At 44.3% G+C, this 20,276-nt stretch overlaps 1 protein-coding gene across 6 annotated transcripts in view; it reads right to left on the bottom strand.

Moving 5' to 3' along the window:
• Positions 1-20,276, bottom strand: part of cep85l (centrosomal protein 85L) — a 54,344-nt gene that overhangs the window by 23,679 nt on the left and 10,389 nt on the right. For 3 of the 6 annotated variants that reach the window (XM_018742505.2, XM_018742502.2, XM_018742503.2), the window contains exons 2-3: positions 18,659-18,826; positions 2,094-2,818 (exon numbers count right to left, since the gene is read on the bottom strand). In XM_018742505.2, the coding sequence (XP_018598021.1) occupies positions 2,094-2,818; positions 18,659-18,826 (893 nt within the window). Of the gene's footprint in view, positions 1-2,093; positions 2,819-18,658; positions 18,830-20,276 lie in introns of all 6 variants that reach the window. The other 3 variants (XM_018742504.2, XM_018742500.2, XM_018742501.2) reach the window with 1 other exon arrangement.

Here is a 20,276-nt window from a genome sequence, read left to right as displayed (position 1 = left end):
CATGAAATGGTAACACCTCCAAGTACCAAATTTATTTTTGTCATACTAACAGTATGACGACTATAAAGCTTATTACTGGCAAAAATGCTTAAACTTAATTCATGCCATAATGTCAACATCAACAAGTAAAATAAGCACAAAAATTCAAAGGTGTAATAATTATAACTAAGATAGCTGATGCAGTGAACCAATGTAATCTGAGGTCAACATGATTTCTTGCTGAGCATCACACTGTTACACATGCGTCACTCAGGCAAATGTTCACATCATCAGCCCCTAGAATACATTTTAAAAACAGGTGCCCAAGTGGTAACTAAGAAAAACATTAAATCTTAATAAAAACTGCTGTTGGGCTGCTGCTTTATATTATAAGCTTTCACTGCAGTGAATCAATAAACCTTTCATAAGACCTTGATTATGTATAAAACGTGAAAAACACAAATTTATTGCACATTATTTACTACGCCAAATAATTGCACAAAAGCATTCTCCCTTTAATAACTGTAAAGTTATAGATATAACCAAAAGATAAGAGGCAGGGAGCATTTTGCAGGATAGACGAAGCTCAATTCTAGACTAAGATTTTAAGATGAGAATCTCTACTAACAGTGCAGTCAAGTCCAAGACTGGGCTTAATGTGTATCTGGAAAATTGATTATTTTTAATCTGCAATTTTTTTTTTTTTTTTAAACCAGTGATGTGTGTAGCCGTTTTGTTACACTCTTAGTTGGGAATGAAATATTGCTTTTTACACGACTGCATCCAAGCTTTTGGACAAAGAGATTCCGATTCAACCATGAAGGATAAGATGTGCAAACCAAGACAACACAATGCTTCAAATCCACGGGTAAATCGATGCAGGTCTCCGGCAAGACTGTATGTGTGTTCAATCACTTGTTCGTAGGATGGACTCCACTGCACTAAACACACACAAAAGATCTGTTTATTACCTGCTTCCTTGTGGCGGGGCATTTATCTCAGCTGTGTCTTGTGAAGCATGTTGAGTAATAAAATGCAGCAATTAAACTAGCATTTCCTTCCATTTAATATTTTAATCATGTCTGCATCAAATATGCCTAGGGGTTGGCATGTCAGATGCACATTTGCCCCAGCAGGGGGCGAGCCACACTTTATCTCAAAGACTTTGAATATAATGAAATGCAAAGGAATTCTCTCCATGTAAACATGTCCACAGGCAAATAAAAAGGCAAACAGCTCTTCACATCTGGAGAATAGCAACCATATACATTTTCTCTTAATTAAAACACATTCATGTCAAGAAGAGTTGGCTTGTCATCCACAATACATTATGAGCAGTGAAACATTTTCTGTTTTTTTTTTTTGAGCACTGACCTGGACATAACATCATAATTCAAAGTCACCGGATAAAAGTTAGCAGAATTTACATGCGTTATATCGACACAAATACTACATGCCGTGAGCCAGTTCAGCCTGTAAAAACAAGCTAACTAGCTGCAAACTCGTCTGACATTTCTGAATACCTCTCCACATAACCTTCCTACAGGAAGCAGCATCAACACATTAATTTCACAATTTAGCTATGTAATAATCACTGCATTGTGTCCAACACATACCTACAGCTACCCAGTCACCTACATTCCATCTGTGATTTTGTGCCATGTAGCATGGTATTCTAACCAGCGAGTAAGTTAAGTGAATCCCTTCGGTGCAGGCATCTCTTCTGGTAAACAGAAATTGCAGTCTGCTTACATATTTTTGCCATTGTTCTTTCTCAAAGTGGTGAAGACATTGCAAATAAATAAAAGAATCGTGAGTTGATTTACATGTCACTGAATTGTCACATCATGCAACACTCATGCTGCACCAAGGGATGCTCATGGAACAAAGAATCGCTGCTGGCTGAAACAAATAGTGAGCCGAGCATCACTAATATTTTCCATCAACAATATTATGTATGCAAAAAGCCAGCTAACTTTTTATGGAATAAATACGATGGGTTAGTCATGCTTCACGTGAAATGTGACTGCCATACTTACCTGGTTTCTGCATCGGAATTAGAAACCCTCATTAGAGTGACAGCTCACACCCCATCCTCAACAGGTCACACGCACCTGCGCAAACTCTGCCTCCTGCCGAAGACGTTCTCTCTGCTGCTCCTGCAGCCAGGGGCTGCCCCCGCATGGGTCTTGGCCAGACCGATACTCTACTGGGTTGGAGTGCATCTGTTCACTCAGCCACATCTGGGTTCGCACGGCGGGCTGGATGGGAGAGCCGCCCACTGATTTGTGTCCAAGGGATGTGCTCCTCTGCCCGGGGGTGTGAAGAGGGGTCACTGGGGTCCTGCTCTCGGGCAAGGCACTGAAGGTCAGGTCCAGGGTGCTGGGCTTGAGGGGTGATGTAACGCCGGATTCTAATGTGGCGCTTGGCTCGTATCTGTAGCAGGACTCTGCCCCTGGTGAAAATGTGTGAGAACCTGGGGAACTGTCCAGGCGGAAGGTCTCCAGGCTGTGCTGCAGGCTGCCCAGTCGGGAGCTGTACTGAAGCCCGCGGTCCAGCGAGCCGTGGGCCTCCACCCGACTTCCAATGACCCCTCGCATGCTGGTCTTCTCAGAGCCAGCCAGACGGGTGAGTGAGGACCAGCGGCGCACTGGACGTGGGTCCTTCATGTCCAGAGGGCCGTTGACGGGTGTTGTTGGCTGCGAGGTGCTCCAGGGGCCTCTGGAAGATGAGGCATCCAGCTTGGAGCTGGATGGCGAGGGCATGACGTGTGCCGTGGGGATGCAGCCGTGAGGACGCAGAGGCTGGAAGGACAGTGTCCCACTTGAACTGGAGTGATCTGTGTGAGAAAAACAACTGGACTTAGAAGGAAACCAGAAGCAAAAAGAAAATGACAGCTATAGTAACGACAACAACAGAAATGAGGACGACAACACTGAAAAATCAGAGGCAGATACATGTCCCCCAGAGTTCTAGGTCTGGGAGCCCTTCAGACAGACTTGCTTCAGGTACCACTGCTTTTTCCAATCGATGCACAAAACCTCTGCTGCATTTCGAAAGAGGCTTCAGAAAAAGAAAAGAAGAAGTTGTCTTGCTTAAGGCTTAGTGATGTCCAAACCTGCAACTTAGCAATAAGCAGCACAACAACACAGACACAGACCACGTAAGCAAAAAACTACATTCCCATTTTCACCTCAGAATTATATGCTCATTATTCCTCTAATTCAAGGAAAATTTTCAGAAATCAAAATATCAAAAGGACATTCCTACTGTGAGTTAAAAACAGAGTGGAAAAAAACTGAACACTGCTCTCTGCCTCCCCCTATTGGGCAGATGTTATGATCACATTAGTGGCAGAGAGACGAAGGTAAGATACTGGCCTATTTCCTGCAGACTAAAGCATTTCTCAGACAACACACAGAGGTGTCATCATCTGATCATTTTTAATACTTCAGTATAAATAGTTTTTACTGACCCATTTGTAGAATGGTTTGGGGTGGCTTGCAGAAGGCTTGTGGATATTAGGAAGTGTAAATGTTCACGCTGTATAACAGATCATAATTGTTGAACAACAGATACACTTTCACACAGCTACTCGTGAAATGTAAATGTTTAAAAATTAGGAATGTGATTAGGAATTGTCGATTTAGATAAACCGTTACGCAGCTACTCATGTGATGTACATTGGCTCATATGATGTAATTGCTTTAGAAGCACGAATCTGCACATAAGTCTCTACATCAGTAGGAAGAGAACACATTGTATTTTCTGTGAGACGAACGTCATTTTGAATAAAAGCGTCTAAATGAATAAATGTAAATGTTAGAAGACTGACATGGGAGTGAAGCACCCCCCTCCCCCTCCCTCCCTCCGGCATGTACTGGAAGAACGAACCCGGGCACACAGTGCCATGTCGCTGGAATGAGTGACTCATCCTTCGCAGCCCTCGGCAGACCACCCGAAACCTGGAGCCCACGCTATGCAAGAGTTGCTGCTGAATCCCACATCTCACGAACACGCTGGGCAATATCATGACTTTCCGAAACAAAACAAGGAGAGCCATGATCAGGTTTCATGTTTCAAGAGATTAACACCAATGGCAGCTGCAGTGTGTGTGCCTGTCACTACAGGCACATCATTAAACAATGACACTATTATTAATATTTAAAATGGAAAAGGCTTTGAGTGAAAACACTGCTGGCTGTAATAGTTTGCATCTAAGGGAGATGGAGCCCGAAAGAGTTGCCTGTACTGACCCCCAACCGGCGCTAATCGCATTTGGAAATGAACAAACAAAAAAATGAAAGCCGCCCACAGCAGCTCCTTGCATTGCATTAGCAGGAGGAATCTGCATTGCAGCAGAGTCTTTCGTTTCAGGAGAAGAGAACGCAGTGATTCATGTGTCAGAGTCAAAGGAAGTTGGAGGAAACAAAGGAGGACTGGGATGAGGAAGGACAGTAGAATAGAATAAGGAACAACATCGTGGTCCAGCTGTAATGGGGAACAGGGTTCGCACACAGAAACTCTTAACAAAAAGCAGTGTACTGACTTGTCACTAGATGGCATAACATGCAACATTACATAAGTCTGCAACTTTGCACTTACTCACTGGGTCAACACATCTGGCCAGACAGATGCAGAACCATTTGTACAGAATCAAAATGAAGGTTAAGCGTTAATTTAAAAAAAAAAAAAAAAAAAAAAAAAAAAAAAAAAAAAATTTTTTAGCTCTGGAGTCATTTGCCACCAGTACCCATGAACAAAGAAATATAAACCAAATCACTAAAAGCAAAGTGAAGCTATGAGCATTCGCTGTAGTTATTTGTGTGACTATTTTGTTGAGCCAATTTTCCACTTAAGCCAAGTGGGAAAAGCTGAACTGTACACACTTTCCTCCCAAATTTCTGCCAAAAAGGCTAGGAAACCTCATGCACGCACATTAACAGCACAGCACAGATCCACATTGGCCAGCAGAGGGCAGCACACCACTGGCCTCAGGCACTTTCCACCTACATGACTGGGAAGAAACAAGGCTCACTGGTAGTTGAGAAGCAGTGAGAGCTGTAATTACTGACTGGAACTGCACCTTGCTGACTTCCTGGGGGGGGGGAGAACCAGCCTGTACTGGACCCTGGTATGAGGACACAGCCTTCAGAGGAGCAGCCAGGGCTGAAGGTCCTTCTCACCAGCAGAGCTGATTTCACTGAAGGCTGAACAGCATGAAAGGCATCACGACAATGTATGAGCACCTGCATCACATCTATTCGAGTCCCCTGCCCCCCCATGGCTCAGATGATGAAAGATTACGAGAGCAGTCTGAGGAGGGACTGTCCAGCACGACTGGATTGGTTCCATGTGTATCACTTTAACAGTGTGTTTTTCAGCATAAACAGCTCACCCTCTTTGTCTTCCGTTTTTGCAAGACACACTGTGCCATTTAACTTGAGAAGCCAGAGTGTGTTCAAACTGTACTTCTGGCAAAAACTGCAAGGCAAGGAGGGAGAGAGAGAGATACATACAGAGCACAAGGGTATTCATGCCCACGAGGACTGCAGCTGAAGGACGACCACCAGCCCTGACAAAGTGCTCCTTTGTTGACACTCACCCATCAAGCAACTGCAACGCAGCCAGGGGATGGGCTGACCATCCGAGACAGAGAACTCTTCACCCCTCCCCCAACAGTGGGTAGAGAATCCAAGGCAGCACAAGACCCCACAGCTGGGCATGGACACCCCACCCACAACGAACAAACAACCAGTCGTATATCTTCCTAGAAGTATCAGGGTGTCCTAACGGGTCAGTCCACTGTGGTCCATTGGACATCCACTTCTGCCTTATATTTCAGATCTGACTTCTGAGAGGCAGCACCTTTCAGTCTGAAACCCACTGCAGTTGAATAACACTTTGTTATCATGTTTTATATGGCATTATATATAATGTTATATAAAAGGTCAGGTAAGTGCAACTGCAACAGCTTTAAGATCCCATCCTGACAAAGGCCTTTGTGTCCATGTATTTGTAAACAAATTGATCAGCTGATTAACTGACAGCTGAAATAAATGGGTCCACTGAACAAGGGAGGCAAAGGAAGAAAACAGGAATGAGAGCAGAATGGGTGTTGTGTTCAAACCCGAAGCCTTATTGTTTTCCAGAGCAAAGAACAAGCATATTTTTCATCTTATTTCAACCCGTGACACCACAGGAGCAGCGAACAGTGGGCCAGCTGACTATATAAGGATGCAGCAGAACTTTCAAACGCCTAACATTTTTATGGGAGTTCTCTCTAAAGCCGGAGGAAAGAGCTGTTCCAAACCTAGAAAAGCCTCATCTGGTTTTGATTTGTGCAGCACTGGAGTAGAGCACAGCAGGGCAGCCCCAGAAGGCCACAAAGCCCAGGGCTGGCAGTGCCTGGGTCCCGGCAGCCTGCAGCAGGGGAAAGCCTCTTTGGGAGTACCAGCCCATGCCCCTTTCCTCTGCCGCAGGAGGAACACTGCCTCTGTGAAAGACGCATTGAGGTCTTCTCTTACCTGGGGCAATGTTCCCGCACGCGCGCACACACGCACACCTCATGGATTTTCTGGGTGCTCTCTCGAGCTAGAATATGGGTCATGGTAACTCTGCGGTGCTGTGCACTTTCTCCCTCTCCGTCAATCTTCACAAGTGGCCCCTGGAATGCTGCTCATGAACGAAATATCCCATCTCCAACAATCTTGCATTAAAGAAAAAAACCAGTGCGCACTGCTAGGGGTGCTCTCATGTATGCAGGTGAGCCGCACACTTTAAAATGACTGTTCAAGCAGTTGCTGCTCAGCTTGCTGGTACTGGACTATGGACCGATGGGGTGCTAGCAAGAGGGTCATCTTTGCCGACAAGATTCAGTGGACGTGGACACGTTAGGCCGGCCAGCTTCACTTGCATGACTGGGCACCCAAAGCTCTGATTCGCGCATCGCTGCGTGTTCCAAATAACCAGAGAGCAGAAGAACCAGGGCAAATCCAAAAACATTCAAATGAACCACCTCACTCCATCTTACGCCACTTTACACACTCCACCTTTGGACACATTCTGCCAGCCAGTCTATTCCTGGACAGGAATCCACAATTAAGAAGCTCATTATGTTTATTTGGGTCAAATCATAGATCATTTACCCAAAAGACCAGAGTCTCCCAAGCGGGGTTTCTGAGGAGATGAACATGTATATTGTGTAGGAAGCAGAAAGATGGAACTTCTCTGCTCCACATCATTACACTACTCCACTTCTCTTTCAGTGCAGCTGTTCCAGATCCCTCTAAAGGCTGAAATTATGCTCCCTCAGAAGTGTAGACCTTGGACAGCTTCCATGACAAGCATCAAACTGCAAGGTGTGACTATGTCACTCATCCGGAGGGACTGCTGTACCAAGGATGTGTGCCACAGCAGTACAGTGACATAACAAGCTGCTGATATGCAATTATGAAAGAGGAGGACGACTCTGTAAATAGAGTCTGTTGTGCAATGCAGCACATGTCCACAGAACCTCAGGCTTCAGACCATGACACCACAGCACACTAAGCAGTGAACCACCCTCTCACATACATATGCCATCAAGTTCCCTGCAATGGCAATCCCCCTGTGTTTGTATGTACTTAGAACAGTTTCTCTTTACAGCACATAGCTCCTAGTACCATGGAAACAGTTGCCAGGGAAACAGTGGTCCAACATCAGAACAGTTGAGATTCAGGTGATGGTACCTCTAATATGTCTCTGTCCAAGGCACCTTAGAAAGTTAGGTTAGTACAGAAATATTCTTATACCGATTTACTAATTTATATAGTAAATACCTTGATCAAGGGTGCTACAGCAGGAGTGGGGGCAGAACGGGAACCTTTTAACGCAGGGTGATAGCCCTAACCACTACGCCACCCACTGACTCCATACACCCTCTGAGCTGCATTGAACCATCTCAGTCTCTGAGTCTGAAAGACAACACAATGCACCTCATGTTGAACATCCAACAGTGTCACTGCAAGGGATCAACTGACTTTGAACCCCCAAACTCAACTGCCACCAGTTCAAACATGCATCAGCACCATGGAGAGTGGCTCTGACACCATGCTAAGTGGAGAAGAGACAAATCTGGAAGTGTGGATGGGGGGGGTTATACTACTGCCTTCCTGGTGTTGGGCGTTCGCTGAGCCTACACTGTATTCAGGCCTTGTTGACACTTCCATTCGAAGATCATGAGGAGTGCCATGGGAGAAAATTCATGGTTTTTGCACCTTATGCAATGGTCCATCAAGCTGGCACATGCCAGGGTGTAGGAGGAGGGGATTGAGTAATTCTGTGATAGTCAGGACTGTGCAGAGCCCTACAAGGTGACAGATGGTTCCAACCCCCCTCCCCAGGCACTTCATCTGCTAATCTGAGAAAGGCATTAGGATGAGCGGTACAGCACCCCTACAGCAGACACTGGAGGGCCTGGGAGACCCCATTCACTCGTTTCCACAGGTTAGCCCAAATAGACTAAGGGAAGGGGTATGGGTCTAGAGAATCACACTGGAGGACAGAGTTACATCTCTTGCCCTGCAGAGTAGCCAGTGGCGGGAGGGACAATACTGCTACATGAGAAAAGCACGTTCCATTCTGCAAAGAGGACGCAAAGCCTGATGTAAGCATGCTCAGTGTGCACTTCTATAACAAGGTGGCTGTCAGGGCTGAGATGATCCTATGAGATGCTTGAAGGTTCTATCTTGACAAACACTGCAAGGACTGTTGTCCTCTTCTCCACCCAATCCCCCCATACCCATACAATCTACCTTTCATCAGAATGGCATTTCTTCACAGAAAGCAGCCATCACTGACAGGCAATGTGGAGGTGCAGAGCAGGTCACATCTCTGGAGACAGAGGAAGGCCAGTGGATTCTGCTTGTTTTTGTTAAACAGTAGCTACTGCTGCTGCACAAATACTCCACCCTGTAAAACTAACATACCTGTAAATGTCAGCTACATGAATAAATAACAGTAGTAATAATAAAGGGGAGGGTGGTATATGACCACAACCTGCTATACAAAACAACACATTCTAAATATATATTAAACTGTATTTATGGACTAAAGTGTTTGGCAAGAGAGGGAGATGAGGGCGATGACAACTTGCATAGCAACTCTGATGTCATTTCCACTTGGGTGGCAGACTAGGTGGCATCTGACCTCATGAAAAGGACACTATGCTGGGACTGTGTGTATAAACACCCCCATGCCTCAGGGAGAACATTACAGGAACCCAGAGCAGGGTGAACGACCACGACGGGGTCACAGCAACTCGATTAATGTGTCCATCTCCAACCTGACAAAAGGTAGAAAGGACGACCTACATAAAGCCATGAGCTATGCTTGCTGTGTGTATAATCACTACACAGTGGTGAAGTACTGCTTATAGTAAAGCTGAGAAGCACTAAAACTGCCGCACTACAACAGTACATAAAGGATGGCCAGAGAGGACTGAAAATACATTAGCTGCAGAAATCATTGAATGCCTTGCACTTCTTTCCTGCAGAACATTTGGTCCCTGTGGCCTTCTGTGCCAATGACAGTGCTCCATGCAAACTGGATTTGAGAAAAGCTCCATTCACAGGGCAAAGCTCATTGCTTCATTCATTTTCTGAAATAATAATAAATTTAAAAAAAAAAAAAAAAAATCATGGAAATTGTTTTTTAGGATGACACAGGGCTCCAAAAGCTCAGACCCAATAACTAAGCTTCTGGAGACAGTACAAAGTTTATGGGTTAGAGTGTCTCTTTACAAGCTGAAGAACCTGGATTTGAATCTTCACTCCCACTGTAGTGCCTTTGATCACGGTCCACATTACACAAATATTTCAGTTATACATCTTGGAAGATTAAACATTTTCCAGATTTACACACTTGCCTTTTCTTCACCATTTTTAAAAAATTTTATAGGTTTTTAGAGCAAACCTGACGTATGTTTGCATCCAGCTATTAGTCTGCAGTAAAACACACCAAAACAGCATAGCAGTGATGGACTCCCTTCATTCAAGTCATTTCTAGTGTTTACAGTTCATGTCATCTGTGTGTATCTGGTCAAAATGACAAATATTGCAAGAATTTACAGGATAAATAAGTAAACATTAAACAGGAGTTGTGGAATTTTTAGTTATAACTAATTCTAAGTTAATAAAAATGATAAATATTTTATGTACAATTTGATTACATATACTTTGATGGTGAACTAGTGGTAAAAGTGAGCTTGGATTTATTAACAACAACAGGAGTTAGCAATTGGACTCCAGTGCCAGGTGTACTTGTAAATTGAGCAACTACATTACATTCATTCAGCTGATGCTTTTCTCCAAAGCGGCTTACAATGTTAATCTACCTACAACTATTTACGTATTTATGCAGGTGGGCAATTTTAATAGAGCAATTTAAGATAAGTACCTTTCTCAAGGGTACTATAGCAGGAGGTGGGACTCAAATGGCAACCTTTGGGTGAAAAGGCAGCAGCTGTAACTGCTACACTACCAGCTGCCCTAGTGTACTTACCCTGAATACATACAGTAAAAATTACCTACCTGTATAATAGGTTAGAGCAATTACACAAAAGGCTTCACCACAGTCAAACAAACTGGAAGAACTAAAAAAAACTAGTTTAAAGGGGCAGCAGGTGGCATAGTGGTAATAATTGCTGCCTTTGGGCTCCAAAAAAAAAAAAAAAAAAAGGTTCAAATCCCACCTTTTGTTTTAGTACCTCTTGAGCAATGTACTTACCTTGAATTACTCCAGTAAAGACTGCTCTGGTGTACAAATGGGTCAATTATACAATGGAAGCATCAACTATATTAATAAATATAACACGAAAGTAAAATTAACTCCACAGAATTCAGGGGAGAAAAAACTATTGAAGAAATCCAACAAGTCAATAATTTTCATTTTTCTTTATAAAACTCTTTATGAAGAGTTTACCTCCAGACCGTTTCTTCCATTTCTGAAAAAGCACTTTACTCCGGCCTTTCAAATGCCACCATGGGATCATCTGCATTTCAACACAATGCATCATTAGAAATGCATGATACTGTCCACCATCCAAGGCTGGTAAATTAACTGTCACTCTTAATGAAGCCTCCCAAGGCCCACAAGATGACCTCGATGGCTGAAAATGCCTCGCCTCGTAAATGTGTAAAAACCCTGAAATACGACCTCCCCCGTTTAGAGCCTTTTATCACTCGCTGGCCTGCAGTGACTCCATCTCTGCCGTTATCGCTGCTTCACGAGCACAAGGAGGAACCGTCAAGTTCTTTGAGATGCTGTTTCTCAAAGCGTTGTTTCCTTGGGAACCTGGAGGGAGGCATGAAGAACTGAAGGAGCATCACTGCTTAAGGGGGTGACGGAGGGTGAATCAATCAATCTTTCGTCCCAAAAAGCACTGTACTTCGGTCAAGAGGAAATTCCTCTTTAAAAAGGTCCAGGCTAGGAGAGCAGACAACACATTCCTTAGTGTACCCACAAACACTTCTAAGCATTCCTTAGTTACTATTGTCTATTTTAGTTGCCCCAAACACACACACACACACACACACACACACCGTGGGAGTGCCTGTAGCCTTTCTGTCAGGGTTGCTACTTGTCCTCCATGCCCAAGTCTCCTGTTCTGCATTAAGGCTACATCCAAGCACCAATTACAGCACAGTGTTGACGGTGCCAATTGCTCACATGGCTTCCCTCCATGGGTAATTAACAAAACATACATGCAGTTTCTCCCCTCCTGCTGTCATTTCCCCCTCCCCATATCCATCCCCCTCTGTGGCTACAAGACTAGGGAACAGACGGCCAGTATAACACCTGCTAATCCTTCACAAGAACATAAAGGTCCAATCTGCAAGACTCGCCGTTTCGTCTAATTAGTTTTTAAGGTCCGGGTGCTAAAAAGGAACTCTGAGCTGCGTAAACCTAAGAGGATTTCTTTATTAGAACAATTTCCTGCATGCAGTGTAAAAATCATTTAGAAAGAAAATCCCATATTAATTACAAACACTGCAGTAGCAGAGCACGGACAGGAAAGGTTGGTAAGCGGGTTTCTGAGAAATTATCATGATCAAACATGCTGGGATTCTTCAGAAGTCTTCAAGAGGATGGCAGTGTGAAAGAACATGCCCATAGTAGCAGAGGTGGCAGAGCAACAAAATTCCACATTCTTGAGTGTGAGTGTGCGCGCACGCGCACACACACACACACACACACACACACACACACACACTCCACAGCACTGAAGGCCTCATCCCATTTATTTCAAAACAGAGCCTTTCTCAAGGTTGCTGGCAGTGACAGGAGCCTTTGTGGATCTAGAGGGAGTCAATGTGATGACACAGGCGCCGCTACGGTAACCAGTCCAATGGCTGGCAGAAAACGTGAGGAGGGGGAATACAATCACAGTGTCCCACAGGTCTTATTTATCTGCTGCTGCTGAGTATGTGCGTATGTCTGTGTGTAGGTGGCTCTTTTAAGGTACGCTGTAAACCTTGACCACGTTTGATACAGAACTGATCACATGAGCCCCAACATGCCCCGGGCACTTCATTTCTAACAGATTTCTTCCGTTATGAAAGGGGTGTTTTTGTTGGAGGGATGGAGGGCTGGTTCCTGACCTATGTGAAGTGATCCAATATTAATAATACAATTTTCTTCCTGTGCTGTGCAGCACCTCTACAAATACCAATACCTCAACAGACTTAGCATACCATCGTGGGCTCATGTGTACCTCCCAGGTTAAAAAGGTTACTACAACCTGGACCACTGTGCCCTTCATTTTGTTAACTAATATCAGTAAAAAGCTGTCAGTCATCTAGGAACCCCAAGACACCCCAAGTACTGGAAAACATTCAAGAACGGTCCCCTGCACCATTACGATAATGGGTATGGAGCAGCTGTCATGTGGAGAGCCCCTGGAGTGGGGGGGGGGGCAGAAGTGACCTACTGGAGCTCCTTTGCTTGACAGCCAAACATGACTAACCCTGACACATGCAAATGACAACAAGCCAAACCCTGCCATCTCAGCATCTAAAAAGTGGGTACCAATCTAACCTTAATCCAATTTTCCAGGAAGTCTCTCTACCAGGAGCCCTCCTTCAACAGAGCGACGACTGGAGAATTTGCCGCTCATCTGATGAAATCCTAACAACGGAGGCTAAGCCCCATCCTACCTCTTTTCCACAGGGAGCCATAGGGCTCATCTGAGAAGTGTGTGGAACACCCTAAACTTAATTACCACCTTCCCCCCAAGCGTTACACAGCTACTGCATGTTCAGTATTCAACCCACCATGTGTTGGAGCTGCAACACATTTCTGCAACAAATGCCAAGGAAGGCAGAATGGGAGAGGACAGCTGTAGGGCATGTAGATGGGACTGGGGGATGGGCTGAGGGGGTTAAATATGGTTCCAGCGGCAGTACCCAGAACCAGTCATTAGAAGGCTGTTCTGTCACACTGGCGCCAGGTGAGCTTCATACATCCTGATATTAATAGATGGACCAAGAATGTCAAGCATCCTTACCCCGTGTGTGTGTGTGTGTGTGTGTGTGTGTGTGTTACGACACCTCCAAGGTTATTCCTGGCCCATAAGTCAGCGGGGTCCAGTTGCCTTTGGACATCTCCACCAAGCCTGTTCCTGCTGCAACCTTACACCAAGCTGGTGACCATGACCTGATCCCATGTTGCATAAGAACGAAACAGAAACGTGTTTCCATCAATGTAAATAAGATATGGTGACTTGCAACAGAAATTAAGTCAGTTAGTGAGGGGAGAGAGTGAAGAGAGCATCACGCAGTGTCACCCAGCTTCCTCACAGACTGAACTAGAGCTGGTGGGGTACGGCTTAGTTACCCTCAGATACCTTCAGCTCGCTTCATTTGACATATTTACCCGTGTGAGCATACTAGCTCTTCAACTCTTTATAAGGGCCCAGAAGTCTGTTTTTAATTCATTTTATTCCCCATGTCACCATCAAATAATTAGTAATAAAGACTTCCCTCAATTAATTTGTGAGCTAGTGTGTAAAAATCTCACAAATATAATTAAGACTATTTTATTAACTACGCTAAAACTAATTTAAAGTGACTTAAAAACACACTGCCTCCAAAAACTGATTCAGTGCACACTGTTGACCGACTCATTCCCTAAACACGTGAAACACTTGTCATCTTGTTACTGATTACCTACACTGAAGAGCACCAGCACTTTGAAGATGAGCTGAATCAAGGTGCCCCCCACCATCCTATTCTGTTAGGGCACTGTGCATTAACACAGGTCACACTATTTATACAACAAATGTTAATCAAACAAATTAAAACTGAAAAAAAATTAAAAATAAACTGGAAAAGGTTTGTCTTCAAAAATTAATAACTTCAACATTCCTGACACGAGGAGGCAGGATAGGCTGAGAAACATTACACAAAAACAGGCTGTTTTTAATCAGCCACAAACGTAGGTACTAGGTTCACGGGATGAGGCCTGGCAGGAGGTAGCAAACAAGAGATCATTCCCTTCACAGAGTTGAGCGGAAACCAGAGGCACCTTGGAAAGCCTGGGAGGAAGAGCAGAAAGCCCAAAGGGTGTATAATTAGTGGCACAACCGGCGAAGCGGCATGCCTTACAAATTACGGCTTTTCTGCCTATTTCCAGAAGCCAGCCCGATGAACAGGATTTTACGAGGCCATGAATTTTCTACAAAGCTCCGTTCCTGAAGGTGCTGGCCAGAAGAGCTGCCTACTCTCTCCCCCTGTCCACTAAGGTTAAAACACTGTTCATTACCAGGAGGAGAGAGTCATTTGCTGGAAAAGTGATGCCCTCCCAGGATTCTTGAAGGTGTCATTCAACACCTCTGGACATCTGAGCTTCTGCCAGGGGAACAGGAAGACCAAGTTGATGGTAACAAAGAGCCTTGCTTCAAAGCACCACCCGTCACACAAAGTCATGACCTATAACCACAATCCAAGATCAATGCTATAGATGAGGCACCCTAGACACCAAACAGCTTACACGGTGTGGGATTCAGCTGAGCTTTTCAGATGAGGATGAACTGCAGTGTTCATTTTATATTTATACAAGGTCAGCAGATTAATGATCGAAACTCTTGCACTGAAACTGAAGGATCAAGGTTTGAATTCCTGCTCTTGCTGTACTACCATTGATCAAGCTCCTTTTACTGAACTCATGCATGTAAAAAAAAAAAAAAACCCGCCGAGCTGTGCTTCTTACCATCTGCTAAATAAGAAATAATAATACACAAATTGATGCTGTTAACCCAAAAATAAAAGATTGGTAAACAGAAAATGTACAGCCTTTGACCATCACAGGGGCCGGCAGTGAGAAATCCTTTAACCAGCAGTCTGAGCTAAATCTTACAGTTTAATTTATAGCACAACAGACTAAGAAACAGCACACTGCATCACTAAACGTTCACAACCTAAAATGGGCCCATCGCAGTAAAAATTTGGAAAATTGTACAAAATCCTGAACTGAACACTCCTGATTGAGACACCTAATATTCCAAACACACGTTCCTCTGCTTAGGAGTTGTCAGGCATCTCTCCACTGGATCTGCCCAAGTCATAATTCCATTCCGAAGGCAGAACAGTGGAGGGGGGGGAACACTGACCTCATTAGAGAGAAGTCCTCAGGCTGGACCATATACTTTCTAATGAACTGGAATGAGGTCGACCTCTAATTATGACATACACCAGAAATAAAGAGGCGAACGTCCCGAACATCTACTCACGGCCTAAATACATGCAAACAAAACACAGAAACACTGAGAACAGTCATTTTTACATACAAGTGACCTAAAAAATAGATCTGATCGTTTCGGCAGAAAGCAAAGCAGGAACCGGAAAAAAAGAGAAGAGCTCAAGACTCAGCAATCTTTTTAATTGGCCAGGCAGATGCGTCATTGTGGGGGCTGGGTGAATTGGTCAGAACCAGATTGGCCCGGATCATCTCGGCACGCTGGCAGAAAGATGGAGGCAGGCTTGGAGGGTGAGCCAAACGTAAATCTCATGGTTCAATGTGCCAATTATGCGGCATCCCCAGGAATAGGGGCCCTTTTCTTGCATAGATTCCAGCCAACAGAACCGAGCAGAGAGGTCAGAGAGAGTATGAAACATGCCAGCGTAAACAGCAACCCAATGAAAAACTGCATTCCTCATGTCATATTTCTGTTCATTGCCAGTTTCAACTAGTTATGTCAGAGTCACTGCATACTGCCCTGCTGCAGGACACTCGAGTAAATCACTTACCCTGAATGGCCTGATTAATATTTTGACTGACACCAGCGGTGTTAAGTTCAGTTTTGGTACCAATGAGGTGGTGAAAAAAATTCCCCTGTCCCTCAGAACTGCTGAATCCCTTCCAGCACTTAGGGTATTAAAAGTCAACTTTCAGACCAGTCTTTTAATATCCTAACAGCTAAAAAAAAATAATAATTTGTCCAACAACTTCTGCTGAAATTATCTTTGCAGTTGCAATTTAAATGTCATTTTAAGACAGTTAGTTGAGTGATGTTTAAAGGCAAAACGATGGTATCAGTTACTAAATGTAGTTCTGGAAAAATTCTTTCAATAAATGCATAATGGTAAATATATCTTGCGTATTGTAAGCTGCCATCATAAGCATTTGCCCCAAGACAACGTAAATGTCACAGAATGAAGAATTGGTGTTTTTGTGTCAAAGTGTGTTGAAATTCTCAAAGTAGAAGTAAACAGCAAAGCCTGACAGGCTGCACTCCGTTACAGCTCACTTTGGCTTCATTCAAGGACACAATGACCATCACCACTGAAGCTACATAAAAAGGTTTAGCGACTGCTGCAAAAGTGTGTGTGCAGGATAGCCAACACTCCACTTCCTGCACCACAAGCACAAGTCCTTCCAAGGACAAACCTTTCAAATCCTGTTCTTAAGTAGGTAAGGAGAAAATTGCATTTGACACAAAGATCCAGCATGTGCAATCAGATGTAGGGAAAAGGGCATGGGGCTGTTGGTCCATCCACATTCACATGGGCTGGATCACCACAGGTCTGGTCCATCAGTACTACCAGGCAAGAGAAGGAGACAAAGGTTGCCACCATCACAATGACTGAAAACTGTCCTTACAAAAAATGGGATGGGTTACAGTGAAGGATGGGCTATGAATCTAAGCTACCACCACATCTTTGCTGCCATCAAGCCCCACCCATGAAAGCAGGAGGATACACAGCAACAACACATACATCCCTCCAGATCTTAATAAACCTAACGATATCTTGTGGGACACAGGAAGGTTGATGAGTGGGGAGTTGTTACGAGGGAATTGTAACCTGTTGGGTAAATAACCTACTCCAGTGGACTTGCTGGATAAAAAGAATAGGCTCAGACCCTGCGGAATGCTTTGGAAAGTGCAACGATGATGGGATGAGGTTTAAGTCAATATTGCTGGTTAAACTGGACCCCTTCTGGTTTTCCAGAATTCCCTCTGCAAGCATGGCTGACCCCAGAGGAGAGACAGCTGTTCTTCGTTATGGACCACCTCACCCAGGGCTTCCCCCCAGGGCTGTGCCAGGACATCTAGGGCACTGCAGTCAGCCAAGTGGAAGCAGCTACCAAGCATACATTCTCAGATGACCTGTGGTTGATCATGTGTCAGGTAGGCAATCTCTCAACCTAGGTATCTGCTCCTTTTAAAATAAAATTAAAAAAAACTCAACACTATCATGACAATGTTCAAAAGCTATACAGCGGGGTACGAGGAACCACCCCATTTAGAGAGAGAGAGAGAGAGAGCGCGCGCGCACCTGGTGCTAGATATTGTGAGGCAGCTGGTTGCCTGGCTGTGGGATGTAAACCTGGACTCCCGCAGAGTTAATATGATCAACTCTACACAGCTGTGTAGCCTTTACATTTAAGTAAGGGGTTCCATTCACATGGCAGTTTAATGACCAAATGGGGGGGGGGGGGGGGTGGCCACTCACAGGCCCATTACAGGAATTCAATTTCCATGGTTCCTGGTAGAATCCTGCAACTTCGATACCAGAGAATTACCCAATTACTGCCAAGACAGCCAGAGTGCACATCCGCCAGGCACGTGCAGGAGTAACCAGAGCTGAACCTCCGTGGCTGGATAGAAACTGTCATGCAGGCAACGATATCTTGCAGATGTTACATGGTGAGGTTGCAGACTTTAAAGAAGCAGCCTCACAGTAACAACACCACTAACCACTAACAATAACAAAAACAAGTCCTATAACAGATTCAGGAAGCACTGCGTAAAAACCTATGACAGCATACTGGAGTCCTGGAAAGGGGATGTGAGCGCATGGATAAACAACCATCAAGCTGAAGCTTTGCATCTTCCCTAATGACCAGTAGCTGATCCCCATCCACTCGTGTGCACGTAACCCAGCCCACATATATTTGCTCCATCTTCAGAGTCAAACACTAAAGAAAACATTTCATCATGTGATCAGTAACATTATAAACAAAAAGTAGCCCCTGACTTCTTGAAAACACTGCCCATTCAGGGGGTGAAAAGCAATCCACATTTATGAAAAATCATGGCTATCTGATGCAGCTCAAAAAGCCTGTCCACAGACAGAGGAACACACTTCAACATGTTCTGATATCACACCGTGTACATACATATATGTAGCTAGCTCACCTTCCACGCTGTCAGAGCAAGACGTGCCAATGCCTGTGTCGCCGCTGTCGGAAGCTGTACTGTGTCGGCGGCCACGGTTAATGCTGCTGCCTGTCGATGAGGAAGCAGTTGGGGGCCACGCTGTGGATTCGCAGCCTGGAAGCCATGCTGGAGAGGGGGCACCAGAGCCTGCTGGCACAGAAGGTCAAAATCAGGCCTTACTGAGCGGTCTTAATGTTCACTGAGAATCGAGTAGAAGCTACTTTTCATTCCAACCCATCCCCCTCTGGACTAAGTGGTCCAATAAGACAAGACAACGTTCAAAAATGAATTAAAATGTCTTCACATAACGGTTGCTGTTTATAAAACTACAGGATGAGGTGAGTTCCCATTGTGAGCCTGGTCACGTTACCATTACTTGTTATGAGGGGGAACCAAAAAAAAAAAAAAAAGAATGTAAGAATACTAGGTATTTCAATGGATGACAATGATAATGCCAAAATACTGTATATTTGTAACAAATTCATAAGTTCTTGCTCATCTTGTGATATTTTCTGTTATCCATTTATTATCAATAACAGATTGCACAGTACAGGGTCCCATAGGTCTGCAGTTTATCTTGGAAGCACAGGGCGAGACAAGTTACACCCTGGATGGAAACACTGTCATGAATATCTGTGAGCCAAACTACAAAAAAGGAATAAAGTTCACAAGATCACTGCCCACATCTTTCACTCTGCAAAGCACAGTTCCACAGAGGAACTGTGTAGCACAACTAATTTACATTTACTCATTTAGCAGACGCTTTTCTCCAAAGCGACATACATTTCATAGGAAATACAAAGTGTGCACTGCATTAGCAGGAAGAGAAACTTATATACAGATTCGTGATACTTCATTGTTGATACTTGAACACTAATGAATGGTTCAGTCTAGTGTAAGGGTATTCATTATATAAAAGATGTTGAAATCACTTATATAAGTGAGTTAATACATTTTTTCATTTAGCTGACACTTCTCTAAAGAAACTTAGAATGTTAAGCTACTTACAATTATTTACACATTTATACAGGTGGGTAATTTTAATTGTTTTTTATTGGAACACCTGAGGGTAAGTACCTTGCTCAAGGGTACTACAGCAGTAGGTGAGATTCAAACCAGTACATTTACATTTATTCACTTAGCAGACGCTTTTCTCCAAAGCAACTTACAATGGATACTATGTAGTGTTATGAGCCCACACACCTTATTCACCGTAGTGACTTACACTGCTAGATGCACTGCTTACAATGGGTCACTCATCCATACATCAGTGGAACACTCTCTACCACTCATACGGGGAAACCGGAACAGCATGTCTTTGGACTGTGGGAGGAAACCGAAGCACCCGGAGGAAACCCACACAGACACGGGGAGAACATGCAAACTCCACACACACGGAGTAGGGATCAAACCCACGTTCTCTCGCACCACCCAGGCACTGAGAGACAGCAGCGCTACTCACTGTACCGCCATGCTGCCCAGTAACCTTCAGAACCAAACTCAGCAGCTCTAACCACTACACTATCAGCAGCATCACAGCTGCCCCTACTTACAAGTGAAGAGTAAAAATTACTCTACTGTATAAATAGGTGAAGCA

Source organism: Scleropages formosus, chromosome 1, assembly GCF_900964775.1.
Source record: "Scleropages formosus chromosome 1, fSclFor1.1, whole genome shotgun sequence".
Lineage (NCBI taxonomy): Eukaryota > Metazoa > Chordata > Actinopteri > Osteoglossiformes > Osteoglossidae > Scleropages > Scleropages formosus.
This window is presented reverse-complemented; position numbering and strand designations above follow the sequence as displayed.